This window comes from Bombina bombina, chromosome 4 (genome assembly GCF_027579735.1).
Source record: "Bombina bombina isolate aBomBom1 chromosome 4, aBomBom1.pri, whole genome shotgun sequence".
In the NCBI taxonomy this organism is placed as follows: domain Eukaryota; kingdom Metazoa; phylum Chordata; class Amphibia; order Anura; family Bombinatoridae; genus Bombina; species Bombina bombina.
Window position 1 is genome coordinate 1,129,228,580 of NC_069502.1, and position 22,515 is coordinate 1,129,251,094.

The following is a 22,515-nucleotide window of genomic DNA, read 5'->3' on the forward strand; positions in this document are numbered from 1 at the left end:
ATATTGTACTGTCCTTTTATCTTTGTTACCCATGGACAGCGCTGCGGAATCTGTTGGTGCTTTATAAATAAAGAATAATAATAAAGTAATTTTGCAGTGTAGATGTACCAATTTTTCCTGCTTGCTTGGAGGAACTATTTGGATATCTTCGCGTAATTGTGTTCACTTTAAAAAGAAGCAGAAAACACGTTTAATTGTACAATATTTGTATAAGAATAATGTGAAAAATATTGTACAATTTGATTTTTTTTAGTTTTTAGAACAAAACCGCTTTATGTTCATTTGATATTTTCTATATTTTGCTTAAGCAGATTTTATTTGTAACACAACCTGTTTACACTTATTAAATGGGAACTCTAAAAACTAAAGAGGAGACAATTATAACTTGGAAATAGAAAAAACAAACTAAGATGAATTGCAATATTGATTTTTTTTTTCTTGGATAAATGGTTTTCGTAATATTAATACAGAGAAACCTTTATTACATTGACTCTCCAGGTACAGTTAGAGCTTTCCCAGCAATCAATTTAAAAATATTCATTTTTCTTTCGGGAAGGTTTCACTTACACTCTGAATTTCATAAGCACTAATCTGTCAAGATATATATAAATTAGTAATCTGTGATGCTTATTGATAAGGTCATTATTGTAAACAAAAGCCTTGTCATTTATGGCTTTATGACCTAATACAAAATGACTGCAGTTTATTATATGTCCAGTAGAGGGCCACAGATAAACATAGCTTAATATGTTAGCATATATAGAACCTGCATTTATATGATTGAAGAAATGTTTAAGATGTTTGTATTTTATTGTCTTACTGTGTTTCAAATAACAACATATAAAGGCAGATTTTCTTAAAATTGATCACGATCTAAGCACAAAATTCACATTAGTTTTTCATGGGTGTTTTAATGTTTTAATACTGAATAATTAGCAGGCCATTAAACTTACTTCTATAAATGTGTTAGCAATAAAAATTGCATAGCTATATATATATATATATATATATATATATATATATATATATAGAGCTTAGCAATTTTAAACCTCTTTGCTGTTGCTGTTTTAGTCATTTGCACATATTGAATTTACACATCAATGTCAGTGTTTTTTTCAGTAAAGCAACCACAAATCATCACTTGGTTTTATTCAACAGACCAGAACATTTTAGAAAATACTAAATATGGGGAAAAAAACTATATGAAATAGCAACAACTTGCTTTTATTTTCTACAGCTTTCATTGTAAAACTGTATCATGGAAGTAATGATTTACACATTTAGCATTAGTCCATCACCTCAAAACACTGATGTTTCTCAATAAAAAATAGTAGAGGTGTGTGAGTGCAAAAAAGATCAGGTCAGCCGAATCATCATCGTCATCAATATTAAAAAAAAAATTCTAATGTTTGTTGCTTGTGCTATTTAAAGGGACAGCCAACACCAGAATTTTTGTTGTTTTCGCTTAATTACCAATTCCCCAGTTTTGCATAACCAACACAGTTATAATTATACACGTTTTACCTCTGTAATTACCTTGTATCTAAGCCTCAGCAGACAGCCCCCTTATTTCAGTTCTTTTGACAGACTTGCATTTTAGCCAATCAGAGCTGTCTCCATGGTAAATTCACGCGCATGAGCTCAATGTTATCTATATGAAACACGTGAACTAATGCCCTCTAGTGATGAAAAACTATCAAAATGCATTTAGATTAAAGGCGGCCTTCAAGGTCTAAGAAATAAGCATATGCACCTCCTAGGTTTAGCTTTCAACTAAGAATACCAAGAGAACAAAGCAAAATTGGTGATTAAAGTAAATTGGAAAGTTGTTTAAAATTACATGCCCTATTTGAAACATGAAAGTTTTTTTGGACTTGACTGTCGCTTTATAATTCGTCTTGTTTTAAACAAAATGAATACCAACCATTTGTGTAACATTTACATTATTTTTTGTTAAACTCAGTGGCGGGTGATGAGGTTTTAAATTGGTGGGGCAGAATATTCAGAAAATCCATAACCATATGTTGCCGTTTTTCATTGTTTTAACACAGAAATAAGACATTTATTCATTCATTTATGTCTATTTGTTATAGAATTTAGCTAAAACATAGTTGACATCATATTTAAGATCCCCTTCATGAAATTTAATCAGAAATAAATAACTGACACCTAGATTACAAGTTTTGCGTTTGTGTTTTAACGCTGAAAAAATGGCCATTTCAGTGTTAAAACAGTAACACAGCCATTATGAGTCTTGTCCGTATAGCTGTACCGCAAGCATTTTAGCCTGTAACGCAACATCAGTCCTGCACTACAAAAAAGGCGTTTTTGCATTGGATTTTCATAGCGCTGTCATTACAAGTTTTGCGGTGAGGCTAAAAAGCTTGCGTTACAGCCTATACCAACACGATCCGTTCCGCAATCTGAAACCAGTAGATATGAATTTTACGCAGAAAAACTGTTACACAAAACTCGTAACTAAACTGTTAAAAAGTAGACTAACACCCATAAACTACGTATTAACCACTAAACTGAGGCCCTCCTGCATCGCAAACACTAAATTAAACTTATTAACCCCTAATCTGCCGCTCCAGAAATCACTGTCACTAATAAAAGTTATTAACCCCTATTCCGCTGCTTCCCGACATCGCCGCCACTATAATAAAGTTATTAACCCCTATACCCCCGCACCCTAACATCGCCCACACTATAATAAAGGTATTAACCCCTGTTCTGCCGCTCCCCAACATCGCTGCCACTAAATAAAGTTATTAACCCCTAAACCTCTGGTCTACCACATCACTGCCACTAAATAAACCTATTAACCCCTAAACCGCCAGCCCCCCACATCGCAAACAACTAAATTAAACTATCAACCCCTAAACCTAACAACCCCTAACTTTAAATTAAAATTACAAGATATTGGCTATTCAAATCAGCCAATAGAATTTCAGTAGCTCTCATCCTATTGGCAGATTTGAACAGTAAAAAACATTTCAATAGCTATCATCCTATTGGCTGATTTGAATTTCAAAAATCAAATCAGCCAATAGGAATGCAAGGGACGCCATTTTGAAAAAGCTCCATTGCATTGAAGATTTAGTATACGGCGGCGACCATATGAAGAGGATGCTCCGCATCGGATGTCTTCAGGATGGACCTGCTCCGCACTGCCGCGATGAAGATAGAAGATGCCACCTGGATGAAGATAGAAGATGCTGCCTGGATGGATGAAGACCTCACCGCCTGGATAAAGACTTATCGCCGCCTGGATGGCCGGACTTCAGAAACTGTAAGCGGATCGTCGGGGTTAGTGTTTTCAGATATTCAACTGGAAAGGGCTCAGCTCAAATACCACGTCAAGGTCCTTTCCAATACCTGGGACCCTAAAACAGCCACACAATGCAAGCTCTTAAATCCAAACAAACTGGGAACAAGGGAAGGGTGCACAGGCTTATGTAATCACCCTGGACATATACAAAACACGGAAGGGAACTGCACTCTCATACCGGACCGGGTACACATCCCATGACCCTGCAACATGCTCGGCCCTGGGTGCTCACTGGCACTCACAGGAAGCTGTGCTGTCCCCAGAGTCACAGGCAGTTAACCCCAGAAAGGTCTGGGTGCAAGAACCATAGGGAAAATTACAAAACAAATTAATACAACACACAGAGAAAGTCCAGCACTCACTTACAAGCTCTCAGCTAAGATTTAAAAGCAAAAATGGAACGGTTAGTTACCGCATCTGGCCAAATGGGACAAGCCCAGGTACCACGTCAAGGACCTATCCAATACCTGGGACCCTAAAACAGCCACGCAATGCAAGTTCTCAAATCCAAACAAACTGGGAACAAGGGAAGGGTGCACAGGCTTATGTAATCACCCTGGACATATACAAAACACGGAAGGGGACTGCACTCTCATACCGGACCAGACCGGGTACACATCCCATGACCCTGCAACATGCTCAGCCCTGTGCACCCTTCCCTTCTTCCCAGTTTGTTTGGATTTGAGAGCTTGAAAATTTGCCTGTTTGTGTGCAATAATTACCAGCCATTACAAGAGTGCTCAAAAAAGTAACCAGAGATCAAATCTCTGCTTAATTTCAAAATAACCCCCAATCGCCGCCAAAATAAAGAATATTCCTTTTTTATTAAAACAAAATGCTTTTAATAATAAAAAAACTGCAAAAAGCAGGTATGAGGGGTTAAAGTTGTCGGGTGTAGGATGTTAAAAGGGTCTTTACATAGCGGTCTATGGGAACTGTGTGTTCCCTGTAAATATATATGTATATGCTTATATACATATATATTTATGTGTTAATATGTGTATAACACATAAATATATATAATCATATATACTTATATTTAACATTTCATGCCCATCGCTGGAAGACTTATCCCCTTCGCTATGCTAGTTCTCATGCAGTGTCGGACGGCATGAAAATTAGGCTCCCATTGGAAGCTATGGAAGAGTGCTCTTGTGAGTGCAATGCTTCTATGCAATGCAAACACGAGGTTCCATTCGCATTGCACCTCACTTGTAATACCAGTGCACATTTGCGTGCGCTGGTATTGCTAAGTGGAGCACAAATATCGGTTTCGCTTAAGTGATATTTTGCACTCCACTTATAATCTAGCCCAATGTATGAAAAGCTTGTTCTACAATGAAAACATTGTAAACCTTGGGTATATTAAAAAAATTCTGCCCTTATTATGTGCGGTAATATTAGATTGTGCATTTGCTACCAATAAACGTAAACATATTTCTACTATTAAGTGCGTATAAGTAACATTGAAAAGCCTTTAATTGAGCATCCACATTCACAATATAAAAGGCAACTGGGATAAATTACAATGTTCCAACATCTGACCATCAATTGTGTAGAATCTCTGAGTTTAAGTTCTCCTAGGTAACTGCTTTATATAATAATAAATCAGGTGCTGAATTAAACTACGACAAATGGTACTATTTATGTATCTATCAATGAAAGAATGCATGTAGGGAACAAATTATTTGCCAATAAAATATATCACCTAACAGCAGTGAGAAAAAGAAAATCAATATATAGTTACCCCCGACACATTGTAGTGCAGTCTGAGCTGATATACTTAGTTTTGTCTTTTCTCCTCATCCATATGGGTCATATTATCACCCCAGGCCAACATTGTTTAAAATACATTGAAAAACAAATAACAAAATGTTTTAACACATTTATTTATATTGGCTTTGACTAAGTTGGGGTTCAAACTAATTTTTCATTTTCTAGTTTCTCATTTTTTTAATCTTATTCTTAAATCCTCATAAATCTTAAAAGCATAAAAATTAACCTTTGTGTTCATTCGACCTGAAATTAGCTCCCAGACTGAGAATCATAAGTTGAGAGTGGATTTTGAAACTCTGAGGAGTCAATGTGAGGTTTGTATATATATATATATATATATATATATATATATATACACTGTACACACACATATATATATATATATACACTGTACACACACATATATATATATATATATATACACTGTACACACACACACATATATATATATATATACACTGTACACACACACATATATATATATATATATACACTGTACACACACATATATATATATATATATATATATATATATATATATATATATATATATATATATACACTGTACACACACACATATATATATATATATATATATATACACTGTACACACACACATATATATATATATACAGTACACACACACATATATATATATATATACACTGTACACACACACATATATATATATATACACTGTACACACACACATATATATATATATATATATATATATATATACACTGTACACACACACATATATATATATATATATATATATATACACTGTACACACATATATATATATATATATATACACTGTACACACACACACATATATATATATATACACTGTACACACACACACATATATATATATATATACACTGTACACACACACACACACACATATATATATATATATATATATATATACACTGTACACACACACACATATATATATATATATATATATATATACACTGTACACACACACATATATTTATATATATATACACACTGTACACACACACACACATATATATATATATATATATACACACTGTACACACACACACATATATATATATATATATATATATATGTGTGTGTGTGTGTGTGTTTTTTCACTTTTTACATGGGTAAAGCCCTGATTTACCGAGGAACCAAATATTTCCCAAAAGAGTACATCCTGCAAGTTCTCTTGGCCTCATTTGAAGAAACCTTGCCCTTTTCCTCTAGAGTAAGCTTTAAAGTGCAGTAGCTTCAGCCGCTCTAAAGTAAAACTAAACTATACTATACTACTATATCAATTTAAAGGAAACAAATAAATACTGTTGAATGTACCACTTAAGGGGTTAAATTTTGTTGGTGCGTTCATTCAGATTTTCAGTTTTTTTATGAAACGTACATTTATATGAAAACTAATGCACATCTCTAGTTTCTATGCAGTAGCCTTACACATAATACGTATGTAAATTAAGTTTCATTGTACATTTACTAGATTTCTTACAATGGAAATTCTCACCACTGAAAACCTGGCAAGACTGCTCTGGCTGAAAATAATGCCTCTAAAATGAAGTCCTTTGAAACTTAGAAACTCACTGCGAGGTTTCCCCATTAGAATATGTTACTTACATAGAAAAAACATAAAACTCCAGTGTAACACCTATATATTTCTTATATCTGTGATCTCCATTATTAATAGAGAACAAAAGAAAAAAAACACCTTCCTATTTAACCTAAAGGAGCTGTGGAGATGTGGATATACTATAGATGTACAGTATCTCACAAAAGTGAGTACACCCCTCACACTTTTGTAAATATTTTATTATATATTTTCAAGTGACAACACTGAAGAAATGACACTTTGCTACAATGTAAAGTAGTGAGTGTATAGCCTGTATAACAGTGTACATTTTCTGTCCCCTTAAAATAACACACAGCCATTATTCTGTAAACCGTTGGCAACAAAAGTGAGTACACCCCTAAGTGGAAATGTCCAAATTGGACCCAATTAGCCATTTTCCCTCCCCGGTGTCATGTGACTCGTTAGTGTTACAAGGTCTCAGGTGTGAATAGGGAGCAGGTGTGTAAAATTTGGTGTTATCGCTCTCACACTCTCTCATACTGGTTACTGGAAGTTCAACATGGCACCACATGGCAAAGAACTCTCTGAAGATCTGAAAAAAGGAATTGTTGCTCTATATAAAGATGGCCTAGGCTATAAGAAGATTTCCAAGACCCTGAAACTTTGTAGCTGCATGGTGGGCAAGACCATACTGTGGTTTCACAGGACAGGTTCCACTCAGAACATTCCTCACCATGGTCGACCAAAGAAGTTGAGTGCACATGCTCAGCGTCATATCCAGAGGTTGTCTTTGGGAAATAGACGTATGAGTGTTGCCAGTATTACTACAGAGGTTGAAGGGGTGAGGGGTCAGCCTGTCATTGCTCAGACCTTGTGCCAAACACTGCATCAAATTGGTCTGCATGGCTGTCGTCCCAGAAGAAAGCCTCTTCTAAAGATGATGCCAAAGAAAGCCCACAACCATTTTGCTGAAGACAAGCAGACTAAGGACATGGATTATTGGAACCATGTCCTGTGGTCCGATGAGACCAAGATAAACTTATTTGGTTCAGATGATGTCAAGCGTATGTGGCGCCAACCCGGTGAGGAGTACAAAGACAAGTGTGTCACAGGGCAGTATGCCCAAGAGGGTTAAGACAGTGCTGGAAAATAATGGTGACCACACAAAATATTGACACTTTGCGCCCAATTTGGACATTTCCACTTAGGAGTGTACTTACTTTTGTTGCCAATGGTTTAGACATTAATGGCTGTGTGTTGAGTTATTTTGAGGGGACAGCAAATTTACACAGCTATACAGGCTGTACTTTCACTACTTCATTGTAGCAAAGTGTCATTTCTTCAGTGTTGTCACATGAAAAGTTATAACAAAATATTTACAAAAATGTGAGGGGTGTGCTCACTTTTGTGAGATACTGTATATACAAGGTTTTATGTATATGTATTGTATTGTATAATGCTATAATATGTATTTTAAATCAGTTTCTTCATTTTTTTTAGGAAGAAAATGTCATGTTTATGATATTAATATTTCATAGAAAACAGTAGCTCTGACTTTCTAGTTTTATAACTATGGGTTGATCATCAGGGGCAAAGAGAGAAGCAACTAAAGGACCACTAAATACAGTAGAAATGAGCATATAAAAAAGTATGTACATTTTGATAACAGAAGTATATTGGAAAGTTTTTTTTTTATTTTTTTATTTCATGCCTCATCTGAATCATGAAACTTTAATTTTGCTTCAGTATCATTCTTATATCATTCTTGTTCTTCACAATTCATCTCCAAAATACCAATCAATCCCTTTTTGACCAAGAGGCATGACAACTGCCCTGATTTGGGCTAGTCTATGAACTGCAGCCCTACCACAGCACTATCACCATAGGCACATTGACATGTGTCAGATGGCCAAGTAATTATTTTGTTACTTTTTATACTGGTGCTTAGAATTTATTCTATTTTGTTCCAGATCAAATCACAAGTTTTTTAGTTTTGAAAATTAGGAAAAGTTAATGTGTGGCAGGAAAGAAAAATTTATAGCTAAAGCCGCAAGGGAGATTTTTCTTAAAGTTATAACGGAAATGGCTAAAAGGAAGATAAACTTTACATGTATCAAGATAGACTTAATATCTCTAAAGCTATTTATCTTCACATTTGACTGTGCATTTCCTATATTGCAATTTTCACGTAGGAATGGTTACAAATCAGTAAGCCAACTAATGCTTTTATTTAGCCTATTTTATTTAACCTAAATGGATAAAGGTCAAGCATATTGACTGATACCTTAAAAGGATAGTAAACACTTTGAGATTGTACTATAATTTGTTTACTTTTATATGTAGTAAAAACATTTTTTTTAAATAGTTTCATTATTTTGCCCCCTTTTCCTTTAATATGTCTGCAACTTGTGGATTTTTCTTGTCTGAGTATTGGAAGTGGACATGGCAAGCTTCTCTAAGAAAACACAGACAAATAAATAAAATAAATCTTTAACTAACAAAAGGATAGTGGCAAGTCTTGTCTAGTTCAGTTACAAGTCTGGATTGGCTCCTCCAAATAAGGCAAGTGGTAGATGGCATTTGGCCACTAAAAAAGTGGCAGCAAATAAGGTGTTCATGGATTACAGCAACATTTACATTCAATTTCTAGTATCTAAATGTATTGCAATACTGCAGAAATATCTTCTATCATTCTATTATATAATTCCATTTTAACTTAAAAATCTTTAATTTGTGACATAGTAAAGTAATTATAAGGTTCAGAACCAATACGGTAACATTCAATAACATTCAGTTTAGTACCTAGGTCCCCATTTATCAAGCTGTGAGAGCAGCTTTGGGGGCCCCATCATTTCAGGCTTGACTAAAATGCTAGTTAAGAAGCAGCGTTCTTGGGACCACTGCTGCTTAACCTCTCCGCCACCTAAAATTTGGTCATGCTAAATCACCCCAATTCGATCTGAATGACTGACAGCCCCTGCTGTAATGATATCTTAACTAGATCACAGGTGAAATAATTAGCTGATCAGTAACCATGGTTACTAACCTGCTCTCACCCAATCATCTTATTATTTCACCTTTGCTCTAGTTAAGATAGCATGAAAATCTGGCCTGTTTGAGATACTTGAGTACTAGAGTTGAGAAAAACTGAGTTACATTTTTGTGTATATGGGATGCTCTTTTGAAATTGCCCTAGGAATGATTACCAGGAATCTGATATAAAACTATCAGGCTGTTTGTTTTCAACAGTATGAGTAGTGGAATGGTACATTACTGAGGTCTGATTATTTGGGGAGATGGAGGAGGGAAGGATATATCTGAGCACAAAGCATCAGGCAAGGCTTTGCTATGCTAAAAACTTATCTGGAAAGGAAAGAGGTCAATCAATCACCACCTCTATACAAGAATCTATTGCGAGTGCTCAACCAGAATGCCAGATCACCAGTCATAGCTCAACAACCATAGCCAAGAAAATCAACTTAGAGGAAATATTTTTTTTTCATCTTCTTTCAATATATTTCCCTTTCACTGAACAGGGTCTTTGTATGCAAGTCTGCAAAAGCAGGGACCTGTGTAACTGAAAATTGATTTTTACATTGAGAATTGATTCCTTAAAAAGTTGTAGGTAGGTAGACATTTGAACAGCTTTACTATTTTTGTTGGGCTATAGAAAGAAAAATATATATATATTACACAGGACATTTTGATATTTTATTTTGATTCAAACTGCTGCATTTACTGATAATAGTTATTCAGATGTCCTTTTTATGATAGATTTTTTTCAACATTGAAGAAATTACTATTTATGTATTAGCAATGTTTGCTACTGGTTAGAGGAACTTCACACAAAGAGGCCTATTTATCAAAGATCTTGCCGACCTAATCCGACAGTGCAGATCAGGTCTGCAAGACCTCGCTGAATGCGGAGAGCAATACGCTCTCTATATTCAGCATTGCACCAGCAGCTCACACGAGCTGCTGGTGCAACACCGCCCCCTGCAGACTCGCGGCCAATGGGCCGCCAGCAGGGAGGTGTCAATCAACCCGATCGTACTCGATCGGGTTGAATTGTGTCGATTGTGTCGATTCCATATGGAGCTTGATAAATGGGCCTCATTGCGTAGATGTTACCTTGCAAGAGTGAAGTAAGATTTCTTTCACCAACATAAAGTACATTACAGTATGTTTATGGGTTACTTGAGGAGAATCTATTTCAAATTTCAAGACATGACAAATACTATCTTTAGTAATTCACAACTATTACAGGAAGGATAACATACAACAAAGACTGTTTAGTATTCCAAATCTTTTACAATAAATTCAGATGTCATTCTCAATATTTAAAACACAGACACAGGAACAACAGCAGATTTATTATTTAAAAAAAAAATTAAATTGCTCAAAAAGCATGAAAAATAGAAATTCTTTTATTTTACTTTGAAAATCGGGTGTGTCTTATAGTGAAGATGGGCTAGAATTGAAAATGAGAAAAATAAATAATCAGCGAATTAAGTTTTAAAAATGTGTATTTCACTAAAAACCGCTGATAAAAGTTTATTTTAAATCTTAAAAATGCAGAGATTAATGTTATATGCCACCTACCTTCCTTTGCTGGAGTCAAATCCAAAGAAGAAGGCACTGCATTGATCACATTTTTGTCCATTTACAGTCAAATCTTTGCAGGTGCACTGACCATTTGTAAAATTGCAGATCTTATTAACGGCCCCCTTTGTGTGACAAGAACATGAAATGCACGCCATGCCATGGAGACTGGATGAATAAAAACCTAAAAAAACACATTTTGGTATGTTTTACAGGTATACCTCACTTTACAGCGCTTCACTTTACAGCGCTTCGCTAATACAGCGCTTTGTGGAGCTGAAGTTCAACCTCCAATTATTTTAAAACAGTGCTGTAATCTTCGAGAGATTGCAAGAAAAAGTGACTGGCACCATTTTATTATGCTTAGTTCACTCTGTTTACAGCATTACAGTGCAATCTGTGTCTCAGTGCTATACTCTGGCAAATTGTACTACAGTGATTGTCACTATTTTACAGGTACAGTATATTTATTGAATACTGTGCTGTGCGAGTGTTAAACTAAACTTAGCGCTATTGCACACCTAATATAAGTTAATTAAAACATGTTTTTAAGTTTTTAAACACACTGGCAAGTGAAAAGAAAGCTAAAACTGCCTTGTTTCACTTTAAGGCAGTTTTCACTTTACAGCGGGGCTCCGGTCCCTAACCCGCTGTATGAGTGGGGTATACCTGTATTTGTATTTAAATTAATTGTGCCACAGTAACAATACACAGTTTGGATATGTATTTGAACACATAACACAGGAAAATATTACAATTAGAACATTTTATTATAGTTAGATAGATGATAGATAGATAGATAGATAGATAGATAGATAGATAGATAGATAGATAGTGCTTTAAAAGGACATGAAATGATAGACAGACAGACAGATACACAGATAGACAGATAGTGCTTTAAAACGACATGAAATGATAGACAGACAGACACACAGATAGACAGATAGTGCTTTAAAAGTACATGAAACTCAAATTTTCTTTCATGATTCAAATAGAGCATGCAGTAATAAATAACTTTCTAATTTACTTCTATATTATCACATTTTCTTCATTCTCTTAGTATCTTTTGTTAAAAATTAGTGATATAAGTTCGGGAGCTTGAACATGTCTGGCAGCAGTTTTGCAAGATTGTTCTCCATTTACACATGACTGCACTATATTATTATTATTTATTTGTATAATGCTGCAAAATTCTGCAGCGTTGGTTACAGAGAAAGGGGTATACAGTGACAAGGGTTTGTTATTAGATACAAAAACATAACAGACTATAGAGATCTAATACAGAAGGAGGAGGTCCCTGCTCCAAAGAGCTTGCAGTCTACAAATTGAGGATGCAGAGACATAAGGTTTAGGTAGCTTGTCCCATGGATTGTAATAACAGCAGTGAGTCAATGCACTTTAAGATTTATTTTGCTTAGGATGAAAAGCAGGGGAGAGATGGTAAGCTTCTATAAATAGTTTCATTTTCAAAGAGCGTCTGAAGCTATACAAGGTTGAAGACATTCTGATGGAGAGGGTAGAGAGTTCCAGACCAAGAACAGAGCTTGAAAAGTCTTGGAGGTGAAAGTGGGATGTAGAGATAAATTAGGAGTAGAGACACGTAGGTCAGAGATTGATCAAAGAGGTTGTGATAGTGAGTATTTTGATATGAGAGAGGAAATATAGTTGGGTATGAGGTTGTTGAGTGCTTCATATGCTTAGCGGAAGCCTTAATAATAGATTGGAGGGGGGAGAGGCGGTGTTTGGGAAGAACATTTAGGAGTCGATTGCAGTAGTCAGACAAAATAAAGGAATTATTTTTGTAGTTTCTGTAATAAGGAAGGGTCAAATTCTGGAGATGATGCATAGGGTTGCCAGTAGGATTTAGCAAGTGCTTTTATATGTGGAGTGAATGTGAGTTTATCTGAGTCAAGTGTGACCCCAAGACAGCAGACCTGGGGGGAATAGAGTCTCCAACTGTCAGTGAAATGGCAGGTGTTGGATGCCTCAAAGAGGGGGGAATAAGAAGCAGATCAGTTTGACATGGATTGACATAGAGATAGTGTGAGGACATCCAAGAAGAAATTGCAGAGAGACAGTTGGTAATCTGGTTGAGTAAAGAGAGATAGATATCAGGAGAGGAAAGACAGATTTGGGTATTATCAGCATATAAGTGGTGCTGGAATCCAAAGGAGAATAAAAGTTTTCCAAGGGAGGATGTATAGAGTGAAAAAAGCAAGGGACCCAAGACAGATCCTTGCGTTATTCAAAATGAGGCAGAGGATCATCGGATATGTGGTTAAAGGAAACTGTAAACAAGCAATTTCAGAGATATGAAGCAAAGGAGGAGAGTTATCTCTTCAACATATAACACCATGGGAACAAAGCAAATTTGATAAATAAAGTAAATTAAAAATGTTTTAAAAATTATGTTTTCTGTCTAAATCACAAAACAAAATGTTTGTGTTTCATATATAAACCTGCTCACTGTTGAAAACCTCACATATGGTTGTAGATATCAGATCAAGATAGATATATATATATAATTTTACTTGGTAGATATCCGAAAACAGCCCATATTTTCAGACACCCCAGTTCTCCCAATCACAATCCACTTGGTCCCTCTATTTGCCTTAAACATCAGTGAAGTCTAGTACAGAATTTAAGCAGGTACAATACCTACAAATAACCATATAGTCTAATAACTGTAATGAAAACGTTTATGACAAACAACGTCATACAAACTAAATTATTGGCCTGGGTTGCAATCTTTTTTGACAAATGTGCAGAAAATATTGGAAAGCAACTTTTTTATTATTATTATTATTGACATCAATGCTAATCAATCATTGAAACTGTCAAACCAATTAAACATTCACACTTTACATTATATTTCCAACTACATTTTATTTCCAATTATTTTTCATTTATAGAAACACAGTAAAAATGAAAATGTGCAAGAAACTAATGCATAACCTTTATGTTATCAAAATGAATGTCAGTGAACTTCATAAAATAAAAATATCCACTGCCAAAACAACATTAAAAATACAACAATGAAAAGGTTTTACAATGAATGCAAATAGGAATGGTTAATGTATTTGCAAATTTGATCTGTTGTCCAACATTGACTTGCAATTTAGGATTCAAAATGTATTATATATTTTTTTTATTGTCATCTGCAAATTAAGTACACCAGTACACCACTGCTTGTGAAAAGTACAGTGCCAGTGGAATTAGAAGAGAAAACTAAGTCAATTACGAAAATAAGCAACAAAAACTTTTTTTAAAAAATGTTTCCAATAAATATTAAATTATTTAACTTATTCCATATCTATATAGTTTGTGATAATCATAGTTCATCATGAAATAAATATTAATCTGTATTAGTTGTTTCATGCTATACTAGTCATTTCTACCTTGGTTTAAGGTACTGTTTAAGGTTTATTTTGACATTTCTTTCATTCACCACCAAATATAAAGGGGTGAGCTTTGACAACCATGTGTAGTCTATGGGGAGTTATATAATCAACTGGCCATTGTGTTACATAATATTTTGTACATTTTAGAGTACTTAAAGGGACATAATACTCATATGCTAAATCACTTGAAACTGATGCAGTATAACTGTAAAAAGCTGACAGGAAAATATCACCTGAGCATCTCTATGTAAAAAAGGAAGATATTTTACCTCACAATCTCCTCAGCTCAGCAGAGTAAGTTCTGTGTAAAAAGTTATACTCAGCTGCTCCCAGCTGCAGGTAAAAAAAATTAAAAAAATGAAGAAATGAACAGCAGCCAATCAGCATCAGCAGTGCTGAGGTCATGAACTCTTACTGTGATCTCATGAGATTTGACTTAACTCTCATGAGATTTCATAGTAAGCTTCCTTTACCTGATTGGTGAAATAATATGAGAGTGCACGATGCTAGTCCCTTCAGATGTCCCAGGACAAACACACTAAAATGCTGCTTAGAAATCCTTTACAATGGGAGGTGGCTACTGAGGAACTTTTGAGGTAAAATATCTTTCTTTTTTACATAGAGATGTTCAAGTGATATTTTCTAGTCAGCTTTTTACAGCTATGCTGCATCACTTTCAAGTGTTTAAACATTTGGGTATTATGGCCCTTTAATAGTCTATACGTTGTACATCCTCTTTGATCCTTTACCAAGGGAGTTTTGGAACCACTCTCAGGAATGTGACATTCCACCACTAGTTGATACATGGATAATTAGATCATGATGGGAACATGCCTTTAATTTCAGTCCATCTTACTGTGCCCCTGATCTTGCCACAGCTGCAGAGTGGCACAATGTTTAACTATAACATAGAAGAGTAACATAATAATATAAAAATCTATTAGCTGCCACAGGATTATCCTTTGAAGAAGCCACAACAGTGAAATGTGTCAATGTTGCTTTTTATTTGCAATGATTAGTCAATAAGACTTATTTGTACTATACTTAAAGGGTAATGAATGTCAGAATTTCATTTTCATGGTTCAGATGGAGCATGCAATTTTAGGAGACTTTTCAATTAACTTCTGATATCAAATTGAATAGCTAGGTGGGATCAGGAGCAGTAGTGCACTAGCCAGTGATTGGTGGCTTTGCACATATGCCTCATATTATTGGCTCACTAGATATGTTCAGTTAGCTCCCAGTAATGCATTGCTGCTCTGAAGTTGACTTTAACATTTAACAATTGTGACTGATTATTCAATAAACTGTATCATAAGGGGATAAGATAATATAAATTTATCAAAAAATGAAGCAACATTATGGATAGCATATTCATGTTTTTATTTTATTAAAATGTTGCCACTTTTAATACCACCACTTTATATAGTCATATAGTACCATAAGGAAAATACATTTGGAAATGGGAAGAATTATTATAAATACAAAAGAAAAATTGAAACACAACACTGTGCACTGAACACTCTATGGTAGAATGTCCTTTTAGAGTTCTTAGATCTTCAGTAAACCTCAAAGAGAAAAAGGAGAAACTTCCATAGTGTAATATGTAATTTCTCAGTGCAAGGATAATGCAGAAGGGTACTCACACAGACAAGAGCTATTAGCAGTCAGGGGATTCCACTTTATTCTACACATACAAGTGTTACATAAACTTAAAATGGTTAAACGTTTAAAGACAATAAAGACTAGGCAAACAGTTTAACTACAGTCACTCTGGGGTATCTCAGAATGTCACTGTTCAGTGGCTGCACCACGCTGTAACCATCAGTCATGGTGCTAATATTGCACCTCATTACTGTGTGTCAGTGTATTTAGTAATACCAGATGAAGTGAACTCCTCCTTGTGACTGAATAGCCTCTGCTTAAGTTGTCAGTCCGACATACATTTCATCTTACGGCTTGAAAAATATGAGACTCTTAAAGGGACAGTTCACCCAAAAACTTTCTCCCCTTTAAATTATTCCCAATGATCCTTTTTACTTGCTAGAGTGTATTAAATTGGTTGCAAGTAGCTCCTTTACACATATTTCAGCATTTGAAATAGCTGATTTAGCTTGTGGTTTTCCAACCTATACTGAAAGTTTTGATACTGGAGTATACGCTATTGACAAGCCTAAATAAACACAGCCAGCAGAAGAAGTTACACTCTCAGTCGGGTGCAGGATAGTTAAGTAATAAAATGATAATTGCCCATTGTTCTCTCTATGTATTGAGCTTTGGTGTTCCAGACAAATATAAGATAAGGAAGCAAGTGTGTGTACACAAAGTTATAACATAATGAGACATGGCATTACCTGAAGCTCAACCCATTGTAATAGGCTGTGGTTTCAAAGCACAAAACCAGCTACTTCATATACACAAATAAACCCGAAAATGCAATTTATCAAATATTTTATACTCTGCAGGTGGTATAACAAGTCATTTAAAATACATTAATGGAAAAACAATTTTGCAGTGTACTGTCCCTTTAATTGTGTTAATAATATTGATTTTAAGTAAGTAATAAAAATGAAGGCGAATGAACCCAAGATTATGCTTTCATGATTCAGATAGAGCAGGTCATTTTAAACTACTTTCTAATTTACTTTTCTTATCAAATTTAATTCTTTCTCTTGGCATCTTTTGTTGAAAAGCAGGGATGTAAGCTTAGGAGCATGCGCGTGTCTAGAGCACTATATTGCAGCCATTTTGCTAAAATGTTATCCATTCGCAAGAGCACTCAATAGCACCACTATTTCCTGCAATGTAGTGCTTCAGGCACTTATATAGGTATCTTTTCAACAAAGAATTCCATGGGAACAAAGCAAATTTGATAACAGAAGTAAATTAAAAACTGTTTTAAAATTGTATGCTCTGTCTGGATCCTAAAGGAATTTTTTGAGGTTTTATATCCCTTTATATTTTAATGAAAGTGGCACCATAGTTATATCTGCAGTTATAGTTATAACTTTGTGCGGTATATATGTATTTTTGCCAGCTTGTGTGGTTATATTGTTTGTAGCAATATTACCCAAATGGGACTTTTCCTAGAGAAAAGAATTTTCAGCAATAAAAAGCATAACACTTGAAATTGGCAGGTGGTCTGGAATTTTCATCTAAACACCATGAATGTTACAAATATTTCGTACTGGATGTTCTAAGAATTTTTTAAATATAAGACTTTTATTTGGAGTGTGCCTGAAAGCACGGCTCATGAAAAATCATCTTGCAATCTGCCTCATGTCTAAAAGGGCGGGAACCTGTCCGCCCCCTTCTGTGGTGAAAAGATAGCCACTGCTACATTGCGGAAAGGAGGCTCTCATAATTAAGCCTGTCCCTCAAGGGTTCAAAAGCCGCATCCACTGCTTTGTACATAGAGTATTCTTAGCTTATTTCATTACATATGGTGTAACTTTCAGCCCTTAAAGGGACATAAACATGCAAAATGAAAATACTCAAATGAGTTAGAGCATTTTTTTATTTTACTGCTGCTTACATATAACTATGGGGTTGAGTTCTTTCCTAAATGATCTCAGTTTGATCTCAGTTTTCCTTTCATTTCCCTTTAACTGCAGCTGGATTTTGAATCTCTATCAAACCTAAGCAGGCATGTTAGAACTGGCTACAGAGGATTTTTTTGACTTGATAGAAATATCAGATTCATTTAAAACTGTGGACCTAGTATTTTGTGGCACACATTTCCTTTTCTCTTAAATGTCTAAATTGTACATTTCATTTGAAAACGTCATTTTGCCGAAATCTGAAGGTTAGACATGCTCAATTATCAATTCACAATATTTTACACTTTTAATTTCCTTCACAACTTTTCATTTAAAATTCACAAATTTTCAAGAACTTTCCAAGTTCTTTTTGGCTTTGAGCCAATCACTTTGGAGAACTTGGAAATTATTTAGTAGATCATATAAAGCACTTGCTTTGAGATCCTAAGGCGCTTGTACCAACTGGTAATGACTCAGTTTGTTAATTGCTGAGATGATACAAGCCCCACTGGTGCTCTGAGTAGCTGCATTATTTACACTGTTGGTGAAATGAGAATTTCTAGCTATGCTTCACATGCACATGCAGATAAACATTTTAACACTAAAACAGTGATAACTCTTACTTATGTTTCTATGTAATTAATGTATGTGCATTAACATTTTGACCGGAATGCCCCTTTAAAGGGACAGTCTAGTCCAAAATAAACTTTCATGATTCAGATAGGGCATGTAATTTTAAACAATTTTCCAATTTATTTTTATCACCAATTTTGCTTTGTTCTCTTGGTATTCTTAGTTGAAAGCTTAACCTAGGAGGGTCATATGCTAATTTCTTAGACCTTGAAGGCCACCTCTTTTCAGAATGCATTTTAACAGTTTTTCACCACTAGAGGGTGTTAGTTCATGTTTTTCATATAGATAACACTGTGCTCATGTACGTGAAGTTATCTGGGAGCAGGCACTGATTGGCTAAACTGCAAGTCTGTCAAAAGAACTGAAATAAAGGGGCAGTTTGCAGAGGTTTAGATACAAGATAATCACAGAGGTTAAAAGTATATTAATATAACTGTGTTGGTTATGCAAAACTGGGGAATGGGTAATAAAGGGATTATCTATCTTTTAAAACAATAAAAATTCTGGTGTAGACTGTCCCTTTAAATTAATCTAGGCCAATATTTTTCATAATGAAAAAAAAGAGAATATTTATGCAAACTTATTTTTGTATATGCTTGTGGAAAGCAAGCATACTGAAAAATATTTTTTTGCATAAATATTATTTTTCTTTTTAGTCAAACTTGTACTACAGTATCATAGACTTTTTTTTGTTTTTTCATTGTAACATTTTTTTATTTTAAAGCTAACTATTTTTCAGTCCTGCAGAAATCTCTGTCATTTCTTTTCAAGGACGGAAGAGTGGCCGGAGATATTTCTACATCACTATCCCTTCTTCCATGATCTGTTCTGATTAATTTCCTACTTCACATGTCTGTAGGTTACTTGGCACTTGGAACAATTTGAGGAGAAAAAAACATACTGTTGTCATATTTATTAGTTTACACCCCAAATAATTTTGAATTAAAACATTTAAAAATATACTTAATGGAGGTTAAGTTGCATTTTTAACCTCTGTTCAAATTATTGAGTAGCATATTAAAGCAATATGCCTCTAATGCACCTTCTAATGTGGGCTGCTACTTTAACAAATTGCCTATAAATTTAATGTGAACCAAATGCATTCCTTTAACATTTTACACTATCACAGGTTATCAGTAAATGTGGGCTATTTTTACGGTTAATTCTTTAGCCAGTAGCAAAAAAAAAGAAAAATATTGTCTTTAGAAATCTCGGAAGATATTTTCTCATTGAAAGATTTTCTCACTATCATTTTTCTTGTTTTTAAATGAATTACATGGAATTCAAAATGTGTTTGAGTGGAAGAAAAATAAACATTTTCTATAATTTAAAATACTGGTCCTGTGCAAATTTTAAAAAAATAAAGCATAAGTCGTATTGCAAACTGAAAAGTTCAAACCTTTTAATAAATTATGCAATATGAATATCATTTTTGAACAAAGCTAATCTGATAATAGAAGTAAATTGGAATGTTACTTAAAATTGTATTCCCTATCTATATCATGGATGAAACATTTTGGGTTTTATGTCTCTTTATGCCTATGATCTCTCAGCAACACTTTTTTCATTTTCTGATAATCCAAATTGTAAACAACACATTCATGGGGCTATTTTTTCAGTTAGCTAAAGGGATTTGAAAGCTAGCATTTTTCTTTCATGATTAAGACAGAGCATACAATTTTTTTAAAAAAAAGTTTCCAATTTACTTATTTTTTCGTTCTCATTGTATTCTTTGTTGAAGAGATATCTAGTTAGGTAATGTACACATATCCGGAGCAATTCAAGGCAGGAAAAAGTGCCACCATCTAGCGCTCTTGCTAATGTATAGCAATTGTGTAAGTCCGGCAGACGTGCCCGCTCCTGAGTTTACTTTCTGCTTTTCTTTACCAAGAAAACAAAGACATTTTGAAGTAAATTGGAAGGTTTAAAATAATCTGCTTTTTATGAATCATGAAATAAAGAATTTAGGGTTTTATGTCCCTTTAATTCATCAGCTAAAAGGACTAACAATTTTTACAAAGTACCCTAAAACTTTTCTATTTTAACATTTATTTTAAGCATGGGAAAAATACACTGAAATAACGAGCCCCCATATTGGATTAAATTAGGGATCTGCATCACCAAAATAGATTAAAAAAAGTTTCCTTTTCAAACAAAAAAGTTATAAAAATAATGAGTAATTTTACACTTAAAGAAAATTTGTGATATTAATAACCCAATGAACACACATGACGATTTTGGGCTAGATTCTGCAAAAGCGATATTTGCGCTCAACTAATTCCAGTGAATGCAAATGTGCGCTGGTATTACTAGTTAAGCTCAATGCGAGCGCGACCTCGTGTTTCCATTGCCTGGAAGCATTGCGCGAAGGATGTAAGTCGTGCATCAATGGCAGCAAATGTTAATATATATGTATATGATTATATACATAAATATTGATGTGTTATTATGTGATACACATATTAACACATAAATATATATGTATATAATAAGCATATACATATATATATAGACAACACACAGTTCCCATAGACCGCAATGTAAAGGCCCTTTTCAATGCTGTTTTTTCTAACACCCCCACATCCGTCAACTTTAACCTCTAAAAACTTCTTTGTGCAGTCATTTTTTGAAAATTAAAGATGCTCATATATATTTTTTTTATTACAGAAACCCTACATTTTATTTGGGGGGCAATTGGTGGACATTTTTAATAATGACCAGAGATCATTATCCAGCCACTTGCAATGGCTGGTTATTTATCGTGCGCCCGTTAATGGGCGAATTTGCTCATTTATGGGCGCATGATTAATTAGCACTCTACTTGTAATCTAGCCCTTTATCAATAATAGGGTTAATCACAGTCCTTTAAAAAACATTAGTTACCGGGATTTTTGTAGATTATTCATTTAATACATTTTCAAATCTTTTAAAGAGATAGGAAGTTCAAAAATAGAATAATTTTTGCAATATACTTCCAGAAGTAAAAATGTTTCTAGTATCATACACACCCGTGCACCAGTATTAATCTTCACAGACACTTGTATGACACAAATGAAGTCTTCACTGAAACAATACACAGCACTGCCAGCTCTCTGAGTAGGTATGGTGTATGAATACTGGTGCACAGTCCAGCACAGAATACAGGTGTATGCCACTGAAAAAACTGTAATAACTTTTACTAGAATCATTAAAACCAAAGTGCTTAGATTTAGAATTGGAATGCATCCGCGTACATTTCACTTTTGACCATTCTATCCCTTTCTATAGACACACGCATCTCTATGGTTTTAGAGCATAACACGCTATGACAAGGAATTAATCAATGCTTTGGCCCGTCAACCTTTCATGTAATTGTTAAACCCACAAAATCAACATTTTTTTTACTGATAATTGTACACATTTCATTTTGAAATTATAAGATTAACTTTTTAACTAAGACAACTATTTTGTGTTGTTTTCATAAGGTAACAATTTTGAGCTTTAGGGATATTAAAGGGACAGTCTAGTCAAAATTAAACTTTCATAATTCTGATAGGGCGTGCAATTTTTTTTCTATTTCATATCTTACAAATAATTATGGACATTTTCTCTAGGGTTTATTATTAATTTAAAGGGAGATAAAACCCCACAAATGTCTTTCAT

At 34.3% G+C, this 22,515-nt stretch overlaps 1 protein-coding gene across 1 annotated transcript in view; it reads right to left on the minus strand.

Moving 5' to 3' along the window:
- USH2A (usherin) overlaps nucleotides 1-22,515 on the minus strand; it is a 2,188,359-nt gene that overhangs the window by 1,785,028 nt on the left and 380,816 nt on the right. The window contains exon 13 of the mRNA XM_053712759.1: nucleotides 11,301-11,484. Within this exon, the coding sequence (XP_053568734.1) occupies nucleotides 11,301-11,484 (184 nt within the window). The remainder of the gene's footprint in view (nucleotides 1-11,300; nucleotides 11,485-22,515) is intronic.